This window comes from Aedes albopictus, chromosome 2 (assembly GCF_035046485.1).
Source record: "Aedes albopictus strain Foshan chromosome 2, AalbF5, whole genome shotgun sequence".
Taxonomy (NCBI): Eukaryota; Metazoa; Arthropoda; class Insecta; order Diptera; family Culicidae; genus Aedes; species Aedes albopictus.
In genome coordinates, this window is record NC_085137.1 from 22,914,914 (window position 1) to 22,928,966 (window position 14,053).

General features: G+C 44.7%; 1 protein-coding gene across 1 annotated transcript; it reads right to left on the reverse strand.

Annotated features, from left to right (window-relative positions):
* Window positions 1-622: 622 nt before the first annotated feature.
* Window positions 623-10,317, reverse strand: LOC109429617 (1-acyl-sn-glycerol-3-phosphate acyltransferase-like). Its single transcript, XM_029864103.2, has 4 exons — window positions 10,046-10,317; window positions 9,777-9,981; window positions 9,565-9,698; window positions 623-1,254 (listed from the first exon to the last, which is right to left on the reverse strand). The coding sequence occupies exons 1-4, from the start codon at window positions 10,074-10,076 to the stop codon at window positions 698-700; spliced, it is 927 nt and encodes a 308-aa protein (XP_029719963.2). The 5' UTR covers window positions 10,077-10,317; the 3' UTR covers window positions 623-697.
* Between the last annotated feature and the right edge of the window lie 3,736 nt (window positions 10,318-14,053).

Sequence of the window (14,053 nt, forward strand, 5' to 3'; positions counted from 1 at the left end):
CCCGAAACCGGTCGACAGAAAAGGTAATTTTTTAAATCCTTGACGATTGTAAGAACGATAAGTGTTATGTCTTGTCTCGCGTCGCGTCTTGTGAATGAAAGGGGTTAAACCTTGGTTTGAAACATATTGAAAATATTACCAAACATAATGTTTTTAAGTCGAATTGTTCACACCTTAATCATTCACTTCCGAGAAAATATTTAACTAATTCAATATCAGTTATCTTAATCCCTTTGCTACGTAATCGTAAATTGTTATCATACTGCTGATAAATATGATTAACATAGCTTACACATCAGTTAACGCACGGTTCAGTAACACCTATCCACAATAAAACAACGTTCATACAGAGCTCAGCTGATAAAACTACTTGCGTACAACACACCCCACGCAAGGCAAGCCATTGACTTACGGCAATTACATCCAGGAAAAAAATACGCACCACCGTGAGTCCCATTAATCACAGTTCAATGGCAAACGTCCAGCTTAGATGCCATTATCACTGTGAACTTTGGATTAGGATAATCTTTTATCGTTGCCATCGGTTTGTTTCACTGAGTAACGAAGTCAACATCAGTAGTAGTAGACTTCAATCGAAATTTTCTTTCATATAAAAAAAAAGCAAATTACACGCGAATCATGAATCAATACCTTTATTTTGGATAAATTCCGGTATCCTGAACTCAACAAATCATTCCTAATTCGTTTTCTTACCATCGTACGAAACAAACCGTGGCCGACTGGCCCGCACCCACTTGGGATCAGCCAAGTTGGCATCCATTTCGGCCGTAAGCTTCTCGTACTCGGCCAACATTGCGTCCCGAGTTCGCTTTATCAGCTCATCCAGATTGTCCTTGGTTAGGCCCTTGGTCGGAATCGGTTCCAAAACGTTCATGATCACATGACCAGGCTTAAAGCTATACTTTTTGGCATCAATGAAGTAAATGTGCGAGAATACAACCGGAATGATAGGGACCCCCGCTTCGATGGCCGTGTGGAAGCCACCCTTCTTGAAGGGAAGCATACCCCGTTCCGGATACCGAGTACCCTCCGGGTAGATGTACATCTTGAAGCCCTGCTCGACCATTTTGCGCTTGCAGCCATCGAGGGTTTTCATCGCCGATGGGCGGTTCTTGCGGTTGATGAAGGTGATGCCGGCCAGCCATGCCGCGGGACCGAAGGGGATGATGAACAGCATTTCCTTCTTGGCGATGGAGATCACGTTGCGCATGGTGCTCCACAGGATTTCAAGACCTGGTGAATAAAGGAAGATTTGGGTGAAAGATGTAATTTTTTAAACTTTCATCGTTTTCAATGATAGGTATAGTATCATTTGTAAGGCATTCATAGTAGTAACAGCAACTAAAACATATTTGCTTGATACTTCACCGGAAAAGGCTGCAAAACGGTCAATCGATGGATAAGGATAACGTTCAACATAGCTCTGGTCCTCACAAGTTCCTACCTCATACTTCCACGGGTCAAGCAATGACAAAGGCCGCCAGCTAAGAATTGTGTGCTTAGCTGGTAAAGCAGTCTGGACACTGTTGCCTTCTGACTTCAGCTAAATTGAGGAGGTGCGTCCCGAGCGTCTGTTCACCAAGGAGATGTGGCTCAAACAGCGTCTTTCCTAGCATCCAGTGGATGAGTAAAAAATGCTGTATCACGTCAGTTATACCTAAGTAGGTAGCCCCTTCAGCGTGATGTAGTCAGCGTGGCCTCGATAAAATAGCCTGCTGAAAACCTCCAAAGACCAAGAAAAGCAATAGTAGAGTATACGGATTGATTCAACGGCAACAGACCCGGCAAGGAATTAAGGACAACGATTGGAAAGTCGGAAACGTGAGAACTTTAAATGAACCCGCACGTGTTGGGTTCCAGGCTCGTGAACTGCAGAATGATGCTGTTAATGTGGTAGCTATCCAGGAGATACGCGAATTCCGAGCGGTGGATCCCTCCCATTCGCTGATGGCAATCAGCAGTACCTACATAATACGTAAGAATATCTGAGAAAACACACCTAGCAACACCCGAATTGTGACACTTGCTCGCAGATAGGCAACGTGCTGGTCGACAGACGACATTTTTCGGACGTCATAGATGTGAGGTCCTGCAGAGGTCCGAATATTGACTCGATTCATTGTAGTCGCAAAAATCCGGGCGCAATTTTCCAGCGTCACGAGTTAAAAACAACAGAACGATCCGTTTCAATGTCCAACGCTTGTCAGCCGAAGGACTTGCTGCACAGTACAATCAGAAGTTGGACGAGAGGATGGAGATGTCAACAGTATATGGTGGTTTATCCATGAAGAAGTGGCAATAATAGCACAAAAGGTGATAGGTACCGCTCAGCGACGCAAACGTAGGAATGGTTGGTTCGATGAGAAGTGTCAACGAGTGACGAACGAAAAGAATGTCACCATAAGCCGAATGCTAGTGGCCGGTATCCGGCTCAACAAGAAGCGGCACAGGGTGGCAAGAGCCGTTGAGAAACGAATTACCACAGTAGAAAAAAAAACAGCAGCACGAAGAGAATGTGATTGCTGAAGCGCAACAAAATATGGACAAAAACGATATGCGGAGGCTTTATGTAACTATCAATGGTGCGCGGTACAAGACAGTACCAGTGCAATGACCGGGAAGGAAATTTGCTGACAGACAAAACAATGGTGGCAGCCAGGTGAAAGGAGCACTTGGAAAATGTGTTGAATGGTTACAATGAAAGCTGACCCAGGAACAGGGCTACCTACCATAATCGATGCCGGCAGTAAGGCTGCTGGGACAGATGAGATCCCGGTCGAACTATTCTTAAGCACGGAAGCAACCAGTTGCATCTATCAATCCAGCAGGTTATTGTAAAGATTTGGGAGGATAATGAATTGCATACCAGCTGGTCAATTTACAGAAAAAGCACAGACTAGAGTATGCCAATTACAGAGGGATCACCCTTTTAACCTTCCTTTCGCATCACAACATTGTAAAGTCTAGAACAGCTGAGGAAATTTTGAAAATGTTTAATAATATGATCAAAATATGATTGAATGAATGCACCTCGCAAAATAAAAGTTGGTCACCGAACACGCGACGGTATATTATATGACGAATTTAACCCTACTGTTGGGAATTGAGCGTTTGGGCGGTTGGGATCGCTTTTGAGCGAACTTCGTTTTTTTTTTGTTTTGGAAGTTGATCGAGTCTAACCTCGCTCTTGTTCTCATCCCAACAAATCTTCTTGCCCTATATAAATCCTACAACTATTCTTAAGGCAAACTTAGTTCAGTAAGTTCAGCATTTTAATTCACCGTAGAATATAAGTTTTAATCCTATTTTAGATTGTAGTTTTAAGTAGAAAATTCAATTTTTATTACTCTTCTATAGAACGTGTTTCTGTTTTTCTCCTGTCCAAACAATACGTTGCATCTCCCTATTCTTTATCAAAGCCCTATGGCCACGAGAGTGTAAATGATCAACGCTAGGTAGTCCCACATAGCGGTCGTTGTGAGTCAATCGGGGCGTATCGCTCAGTGATTCCCAAGTCGGCAACATTCCTCGGCCCGTAACTTGGTCCGGAACTGTTCTGGCCAACGTTACCTCCATCGATGTCCAGTCTTGCTAGTTTCGCAACCGGTCGACGAACTACTCCAGAAGATGTTTGCAGGATCGCCTGCCGTACTCTTCCATCGGATCCCTGAATCACTTCAAGGACCTTACCTCTTGTCCATCCATTCCGAGCTGCCTCGGTTACGATGATCACCAAATCTCCAACGTGTATCGGCTTCACATCTTTAAACCATCTAGTTCTCCGGGCAATCGTGGGTAGGTACTCACGTATCCAACGGCGCCAGAACGAGTCCACCATGACCCGACATAGATTCCAACTGCTCCTGCACGCCTGGGTGGCCTCCTCCAAAGCCTTCGCCGGCTGTGTTGCTCCGCTCGAACTCATCAACAAAAAATGATTTGGCGTTAAAGCCTCTTGCTGTCCTGGATCAACCGGGATGAAAGTGAGTGGGCGCGAGTTTACGACGGCTTCAGCTTCGACGATCAGTGTTGCGAAGGTTTCTTCATCCGGATTCCTGTAGTGTACATAGCTTCCAGAGCCGTCTTGATAGATCGTACTAATCTCTCCCACGACCCGCCCATGTGAGGCGCTGCAGGCGGAATGAAACACCATTTCGTATTGGTGTTGGTGAACGTTTCTGCGAGTTCAGCGCTAGTGTTCTCCATTTCTCGTCGAAGTTCATTATTGGCACCAACAAAGTTGGTGCCATTGTCGCTGTGTATTTCCACTGGAGCACCACGCCGGGCTACAAAACGACGAATGGCCATCTTGCAGGATTCCGTACTGAGAGACTGGACTACTTCCAGGTGGACTGCCCGGATAGTCAAGCACGTAAACAGAGCAATCCACCTTTTCGCCGTCGCTCTGCCTACGCGCACCGCCAATTGACCGAAATAGTCCAGGCCTACGTAGGAAAAAGGTCGAACATAAGCTTGAAGTCTTGCTGTTGGAAGCGGTGCCATTCGTGGTACAACGGGAGCAGCATTTCGTAATAGTACGTATCAGCGTTCGATGACCGGGAATGTGGAACCGCTGTCGCATCTCATTCAGCACCGTCTCGCCGTTCGCATGGAGGTATTTCCTATGATACGATTCCACGAGTAGCACTGTAACCGGGTTATCCTTGGGAAGTATTATGGGACACCTGGTGTCATATGACGCAAAATACGCCTTCTGAATGCGGCTCTCTGAGCGCAATACTCCCGCGGCATCCAGGAAAGGCGATAGCTGACGTAGCTTGCTGTTCCGTTCCAATCATGCTCGTACATTTTCTCGCTTCGCAGTCTCCAGTACTCGAAGTTCTTCTCCATAGGCTGCCTCTTGTACCTGTCGCCAAATGCAGGTTTCTGAAGCAATCAGTTCCTCTTGCGTCAACGTTCCGTATTGTAGAGGTTCGCTACGCACTTTCTTCCGCAGGTTGCTCAGCAATCTTTGCACGTACGCCACACTTCGCCACAGCCGCTTCCAGTTTTAAAAACGACTCCATTCAATCGTTTCCGTATTAGTGTCTTCCCGATGAACCAGGCATGCCCGAATTTCTTCCGATGTCTCATATTTGACTTGGTTGTCTACCGGCCATTCTTTTTCCGACCGGTACAGGAATTCAGGTCCTCGGAACCACCGGCAAGCTGGCGAAAAGCAGGGTCCATTTCCCCATTTCGTAGCGTCATCCGCAACGTTTTCCTTCGTCGGAATCCAGCGCCATTCTCTCTCATTCGACTCGGTCAGTATCTCCCCGATCCTGACGGCCACGTACTGTCGATAGTTTCTGTGATCCGAATTTATCCAGGCTAATACATTCTTGGAGTCCGTGTGGTAGAAACATTCGTCGATTGGTAAACTGTGCGCTTCGCGAATCATCTTCTTCAACCGTACACCCAGTATTGCGGCCTGCAACTCCAAACGAGGGATGGACAGGGACTTCAACGGTGCCACCTTGGATTTTGCCGCAACCAGCGCACATTCCACCTTTCCGCTGTAGCCCTGAAGTACGCTACGCAGGCGTACGCTCCTTCACTCGCGTCTACAAAAACGTGAAGTTGTAGCGATTCTAAGTCTCCAGGACCACGATCCGGGAAATAACAACGGCCAATGCGAACACAGTTTAGCTGTTCACATAGCTTCGCCCACTGGAACCATCTTCGACATAATCTCTCCGGGATTGGCTCGTCCCAGTCCGTTTTTGCCCTCCAAATATTCTGTATGAGCACCTTGCCGTGGATGACAAAGAATGACATCAATCCTAATGGGTCAAACAGACTCATGACCGCTCGTAGAACTATGCGCTTAGTCGGTGGATGTGTGGTCACTTCCAAGGTCGTGGAGTAGGTAAATTCATCCTTATCGGGACACCACAGCATTCCCAGAATACGTTCCGTTACGCCGCTTTTATCCAGGGTCAGGTGCTTTTTCGTAGCCGTACTGGGTTCCCCGACCCGTCGAAGAACTTCCTCTGAATTGGACATCCAGTTCCGGATTGCTGGATGTGACGAACGACGATGATCCCTGTCCCGCACTGGCATTCTGACTTGGCTGTTGAACTTCGAAGCTGTTTCTCCATTGTGAATCGCTTATCGGAGGGTCCGATCTCATCCCGGAAAGTCCTAGAGATGAACCGCACGCATGAACCGGACATTTCTACTTCACATTTTGCAATAAAAACCTATCAATGTGTATGCTCACTTGCAGTGCATATTAGAGTGGATCATCGTTTATATGGAAAAATGAAAAATTCAATGGTTTTCCATCAGATCAAAGCTTTTTTGATCCCATTTCAGGACCGAAATAAGTGTGCAAAATTTGGGAACGATCGGTTATGTCTACGTTTTGCGCATCGCGTTTGAAGTTTGTATGGGGTTTTACATGGAAAACACACTTTTTTTTGCATTTCTCTCATTACAAGCTCGAATTTGTCTAAAACCATGTAACGATCAACGATCAACGATCAAATCTGACTATACATGTCAATGGTTGCTCCTCCGTGATTGATCTGAGCTGGTACCAATTGCACTGAGATCCAAATGAATAAGGGCTGGGAACTCCACTTATTCTTAAAGTGCAATTTAAGCAGCTCATACATTTTGGATCAATAACGGCGCCGGCCACGTCCTTATAGTCAGTTGGGAAGGGAAAGGAATGTTAGAATGTGCTGGTTGTTGCTACTAAAGACCGAGAGCACCTCTGCATCCCCACAACCAGCACCGACTGGGGTATTTGTTAGACAGAAAGGATGAGAGATCTGGGAGTCACCGTTGGGTCGATGATGCGATCCAAGGATAGGTGTTCGTAAGGTGATAGATTGTGTGGTGAATAAGGTATATAAGATCAAGCGGCACAGCACGCTTCGGTTGCATAACTTGTAGGCGTTATATACACTGTGCTGTGAGTGGAACTTGGAAGGGAAGGGAGGGAAACGACTTTGTTTTCTAATTCGTTTTTGGTTCTAGCGATGGCTATGAACATATCACATCACATCATATCACAAGAATCGTATCGCTTTGCGGTCTTCAACAAAGTTTTTAGAACATCTTAGGCTATCATATAACAATATCGGTTAAAAAGATTTAGACAAACTTTTTCAACTTATGACAAAAATGCAAAAAAGTATATTTTCCCTTACAAAATCCTATACAAATTTCAATTGCAATGCGCAAAATGTAGACGCAACCGATCGTGCTCAAATTTTGCACAGATACTCAGGACTCGAAACGGAACCAAAAAAACTTTGATCTGAGAAAACGGTTCCGATGACCCACACTAATACCTATAGGCATTCCTCCATGAACTCCCCCAGGGATTTGTCCAGGAATAGCTCTAGTGATTTTTCAAGTTTTTTTTTAGGGATTCCTTCAAAGATTTATGTAGGGATTTCTCCAGAGATTCCTCTAGGAATTCTTCCAGGGATTCTTCCAAGAATTTCACCAATGATTGCTCCGAAAATATATGCAGGGATTCCTCCAGGAATTTTTCTAGAGATTCTTTCAGCAGTTCCTAAGGGAATGCCTCCAGGCATTCCTTCAAGGATTCCTCCAGAAATTGCTCCAGTCATTCCAGCCAGAATTTGCCCAGGCAATCTTCCAGGCACCCAGGTTCCTCTGGAAATTCCTTTAGGAATTTCTTCAGGCATTCTTCCTCCAGAAAATTACAGGGATTCCTCCAGGTATTGGCGCAAAAAATTATGTAGGAATTCTTCCAGTGATTCCCCTAAGAAAATCTCCAAGAATTCTTTCAAGAATTCCTACAGGAAACCCTCAAGGGGTTTCTTCAGAAACTTTTCCTCTAGGTTTTCCTCCAGGAGTTTCTCCAAGGATATATTTCTCCAGGGATTCCTTCAGCCATTTCTCCACGAATTCCTCGAGGAATTTCTCCTCCAAGGATTCTTCTACGGATTCCTCCAGGGATTCCTTCAGGAATTCCTTTAGGCATTCCTTCAGGAAATTTTTCTCAGGCTCTCTTCAGAACTTTATTTAGAGGTTCCTTCAAAAATTTCAGAAATCCTTCCATCATCTTCTCTGATGCACCCAAATATTTCCCCAGGGATGCGTCCAGGAATACCTGAAGATGTTTTTGAATTACTTCAAGAATTTCTAGAGGAATTTATTCCAGCGATTTGTATTGGAAGTAGATCAGATTAGAAATCAGACAGTTTTCGGAGGGATACAGGATACAGATACATGAGAGAGGAAATTTTCCAAAAAGTGATCCAGGAATTCTTTCAAAATTTTCTCCAAGAAATCCTTTAGGAGTTCATCCACGGCCACCGAAAATTCCTCTATAAGTTTTTTTCACTTGTGTTTTGAGGGTGTTACCTCCAGCAAATTCTTCAAGAATTTCTCCAGGGTTTCCCTTCAAGAATTTTAAATTTAAGGGTTTCCTCCAGTGATAGTTTCAAGGTTTTTACGAAAACACCCTCATGAATTCTTCCAAGGATCTTTCCGGGAATACGTCAATTGACATTTCTATACACAGCTCAAAATTGTTACATCGAGTTCGCTGTGACAAAATGGCCTCCATCGCTTTCAACACAATTCTGCATCGGATTGTAAACGTACAGGTTGTCCGCAGTATGGAGCTTGCTTACAATTTCGCGTGCAAGAATTTGTTTTATGTAGAATCAAATAAAATGAAATGGAAATTTCATCGTTCTAATATTAACGTTAAGTGTAGTTTTCAGAATTTCCCATCAGTGTAGAATTATGCTCTAAGATGAATATATGCTGACTGTATATAAGTATGCAAATCTGTCTTTTGGAAAATTCCGGTAAGCATGTTCTTGGAACAATACAACTGAAGCATTATTCTTAGAGGAATACAGATTCAGAACATTCCAAGATTGCTTGTAAGCATATACAAATAGGATGATTAATTATTGAAATAACTCCAGCTAGTCAAAAAAGACATTATGTAAACATTTTCAAAAAACCTTCGGAAAATCTTAGTCCTAAAAAGCACGTTATTTCCAAAAGGGTTCAGCACCACGCTTATTTGTGTAGAACAGGTGAACTTTTTTCAACGTATTGTACAAAATACAACAGCATGATATCAAAAGGGTTAAATAATGGTTTTAAAATATAATGTGGTGCTCGCCCACAGTGACTTCAGTGATTTCTGTGCAACCAAAACTTGCGATACCGTGACTCTTCTGTTTCATATGCGCTGCTAGGGAGTGGTAAACTATGTACTGCTGGAAATCTAATTTTGAACGAAGAAAATGCATCAGTCTATAAACGAGTTATTGAAATGCACCATTTATTTTTACCGATTCCCGTAAATTATGATAAGCTCTCACAATCAGTGCGTCTTATCACAAGCCCACTGACTGCTCCCCGAAGATTGCGCAAGCTTCGCGTCATCATGACTGAATTGTAAAAGCGTTTAGCTGGCTCCGTCAAAACATAGTCCGAATTCTTTATCAGGTGTATATCGAATCGAGATATTCGGTACTTTGACCATGTCGCCACCGAAAGCGTTAATGCCCAAGTTCAATGGTAAGCCCTACTTACCCAAAATATCCATCGACGACTGGTGGTTGGCCATCACGACCGCCCCTTCCGCTTCCCTCAGAATTCGGGCATTTCGAAGTTCCCAGGTGATGGGCAGCAGGCTTGAAGCTTTCGATGCCACTGCACAAATTATACTGAAAATTGTAAAATCGATCAATAACTTTGTTTAGGATGATAATAAAACATTTTGAAAATCACTCTCTTGTACTTACCCAGCGTTGGCGGGATTCCGCGGCCTCAGCAGCGAAAAAGGTGCAAACAGCGTGGTGAAGGCCTGCGTTGCGCAGTAAATCATGCCGTACTTGGCGTAATATCTTAGCTTGTTTCCATCGCTTCCCACTTTCGAGGCCAAGATCAACAGGAACCACAACCCCAGTCCAGCCGCCCATGCGTAGAGGTAATATTTGACGAAAAGTTCTGGAAAATGTCGAAAAAGTTCAGTCATGAGGGAAACATCACACAGCAGATTCAAACAACTCACCGACATACTGGCACAGTGAGCAATCCGTCATTTTTAGTTCGACAGCTCAATCCAAACGATCAAAGGTCAGTTTCTTTCCGGGGGAATTTGATTTAAACAGAGAGCAGAAGCCGGGAACCTCCACTCGGACCGTATCACCGAATAATACTACTTGGCCGAGTCCGGCACAAAAACAAACAACCAACAACGCAACGACGGCGACCGAGAAATTCGTTCATTTGCCAATGGCAATAATCACAATAAAACGGTAATCAGTTCATTTGGCGAAATTTGATAACCGAATGTGTGTTGGGATGATAGGATAGGGTTTGCTTTGCGCGCGCATGCCTGCCATTGCCACTCGCACGATGACTCCTCTCCGTAACGATCGGGAGGTGTGTGGCTTGTTTTTGAATATGGGATTCAGTTTCAATGATGAGAATGTGACCACGTGCTAGTAAGTGATACTACATCTAAGTGAACCTCCTCGAGATAGGTGTGTGCGATGTGAGCTAATAAAGATTCTGTAAAATTACAAACTAACCATGCGTCTCCATAATATTATGTACTTACCTTACCGATCAGGCTCAGGCCGGGGTGGCCTCTGCTGTACATAGTAGCCGTCTCCATTCCACTCGGTCCATGGCTGTTTGTCTCCAGTTCCGCACTTTGCGTAGGGTACGCAGATCGTCCTCCACTTGGTCGACCCACCTAGCTCGCTGCGCTCCACGTCTTCTTGTACCGGTCGGATGACTCTCGAGAACCATTTTAGTCGGGTTGCTATCCGACATCCTGATGACGTGACCCGCCCACCGTAGCCTCTCGATTTTCGCGGTATGGACGATGGTTGGTTCTCTCAGCAGCTGATGCAGCTCGTGGTTCATTCGCCTTCTCCAAGTCCCGTCTTCCATCTGCACTCCGCCGTAGATGGTACGCAATACCTTCCGTTCGAAAACTCCAAGGGCGCGTTGGTCTTCTGCACGTAGGGTCCATGTTTCGTGCCCATAGAGGACGACCGGTCTAATCAGCGTTTTGTAGATGGTTAACTTCGTGTTACGGCGAACTTTATTCGATCGTAGAGTTCTGCGGAGTCCAAAGTAAGCGCGATTTCCTGCCACAATGCGCCTCTGAATTTCTCTGCTGGTGTCGTTGTCGGCGGTCACCAGTGAGCCCAAGTACACGAATTCTTCAACCGCCTCGATTTCATCACCGTCGATATAAATTCGGGGTGGCGGGCGCGGAGATTCCTCCCTGGAGCCCTTTGCCATAATGTACTTTGTCTTAGACACATTAACGACTAATCCGATTCGCCTGGCTTCACTCTTTAGTCGGATGTACGTTTCCGCCATCGTCTTAAATTTGCGAGCTATAATATCAATATCATCAGCGAAACCAAGCAGCTGAAAGGACTTCGTGAAAATCGTTCCACTCGTGAATATCCTCGCTCTCCTTATTACACCCTCTAAAGCAATGTTGAACAGCAAGCACGAAAGACCATCACCTTGCCGTAACCCTCTGCGAGATTCGAAGGGACTCGAGAGCGTTCCTGATACTCGAACTACGCACATCACTCGATGCATCGTCGCCTTGATCAATCGTATCAGTTTATCCGGGAATCCGTAATCGTGCATAATCTGCCATAGCTGTTCTCGATCGATTGTATCATACGCCGATTTGAAATCGATGAACAAGTGATGTGTGGGCACGTTGTATTCGCGGCATTTCTGCATGACTTGGCGGATGGTCCGTTTTAGCGCGTTCAGCCATGAATCCAGCCTGATATTACCCCACGAACTCTCTTGCAATAAACTTGTGATAGACGATAGACGTGTGATAGACGGCGGCAAAAATTTTGAGAGAGTATCTTGTAGGCAGCGCTCAGTAGTGTAGTAGTGTTCGCGCGGTAGTTCCCGCAATCGAACTTGTCGCCCTTTTTGTAGATGGGACACACGATACCTTCCATCCATTCCTCCGTATTTTAGAAGCTCGCTTGGTAGTTGGTCTGCTCCAGCGGCTTTGTAGTTTTTCAACCGGCCAACCTCCTCCTCAATCTCTTGGAGCTCAGGGGCCGGAAGTCTTTCGTCCTGTGCAGATACTCCTAGATCTGCTACCACGCCTCCTTCGGTACGTGCAACGTCGCCATTAAGGTGCTCATCGTAATGCTGCCGCCACATCTCGACCACCTCACGCTCGCTCGTGACAATATTCCCGTGATATTCTCGTCACATGTCGGCTTGTGGCACAGAGCCTCTGCGCGAGCGGTGCAGCTTCTCGTAGAACTTTCGTGCGTCCTTAGCGCGGTACAGCTCTTCCATCGCTTCGCGATCTCGTTCTTCCTGCTGGCGCTTCTTCATCCGGAAGACTGAGTTCTGCCTGTTCCGCGCCTGTCTGTAACGTGCCTCATTCTCTCTCGGTGTTGCAGCATTCTCGCCCATGCTGCATTCTTCTCGTTTTTCAACTGTTCACATTCGTCGTCGTACCAGTAGTTTCTGTGATTCGGAGTCGCGAAGCCTAAAGCCTGGAACACATAGCGTCCGTTCCGTCGAGGTTTGCGTTTTTTTGACAGTTTTCCCATGGGAAATGTGTCAAACTACTGTCACGCACACGCAAACGGATGCATTGTGTGGAGCACTTAAGATCTACAAGGGCAATATATGGATTTTCATTATATTACTGATGCTGTGCAACCAGAGCCGTAGCGTGGTCCCATGGCGCCCTTGGCTGGATTGGCGCCCCACGACAATTGAACATTGTTAATTGGCAAAAAACGTGGTCATTTATTCCTGGAGCAATTCCTGAATATACCTGAAGGACTGGCTGTAAAAAATTTGGAGAACCATTGGAAGAGTTTCTGAATTCTCGAAGGAATCCCTGAAAAAGTTTCCTTAAAAGGTTTTGTGAAGAAATTCCTGGAGGAATCCATGGAAGGATTGCAAAAGAAAGAAGTTTTGAATGAAATCAATGGCAGATTTTCTCACGGAATACCTGGGAGAATTCTCCAGCCTCCTGTCACCGCAATACTGCCCCACAGGAAAATAACGAGCCAACATCTCTGGTTCCCACTTCCAGCCGCCTCGTTGAACACAATAGCGGCGGCTCGGTAGCTTGGTTCCCCATGACAGCGCAAAGTTTGTAAACAAACATAATTCCAGGAGCAAAAATCAAAAGCGGCGAAACTTTTTTTCACAACCAATTTTTTTTTTCACTTGAAAAGGTCGTTAGTTTAAGCAAAAAATGATTTTTAATTTCGTAATTATTTATTTAAAAATGAAGTCGTAATAGTACCAGCTCGTCTTCGTCACGGGAGTAAAGTTTCCATAAAATTTATAATTGTTATTGATATGATTCAGCCCAGCCTCCTGTCACCGCAATACTGCCCCACAGGAAAATAACGAGCCAACATCTCTGGTTCCCACTTCCAGCCGCCTCGTTGAACATAATAGCGGCGGCTCGGCGGCTTGGTTCCCCATGACAGCGCAAAGTTTGTAAACAAACACAATTCCAGGAGCAAAAATCAAAAGCGGCGACACTTTTTTTCACAACCAATTTTTTTTTCTTTTTTTTAAATCGTTAGTTTAAGCAAAACATGATTTTTAATTTCGCAATTATTTATTTAAAAATGAAGTCGTAATAGTATCGGCTCGTCTTCGTCACGGGAATAAAGTTTCCATGAAATTTATAATTGTTATTGATATGATTCAGCCACAGTCAATAATCGTTCCTGGATTTTGATGCTGACCTCAAAAACATGGCCGCGTGACAGGAGGCTGGAATTTTCTAAGTGATATGAGGGATTTTTATCTTTCTAAAGCTGGTTGGATTTCTAAAATAACTTATAGATGACTTTCTAAAAAACTTCTATAGGAATCTATGGCAGATCATTAATCATAATCCGTAATCCTTACAGAATTGTTTTGCTGGAATCTTAAAAATGGAAAAAAATTTTGAAAAGTTTCTAAAGAAATTCGTTGAAGATTTTCCAGGATGAACCCAGGAAAAATAGTGAAATAAAATTGTTAGAAGTATCAA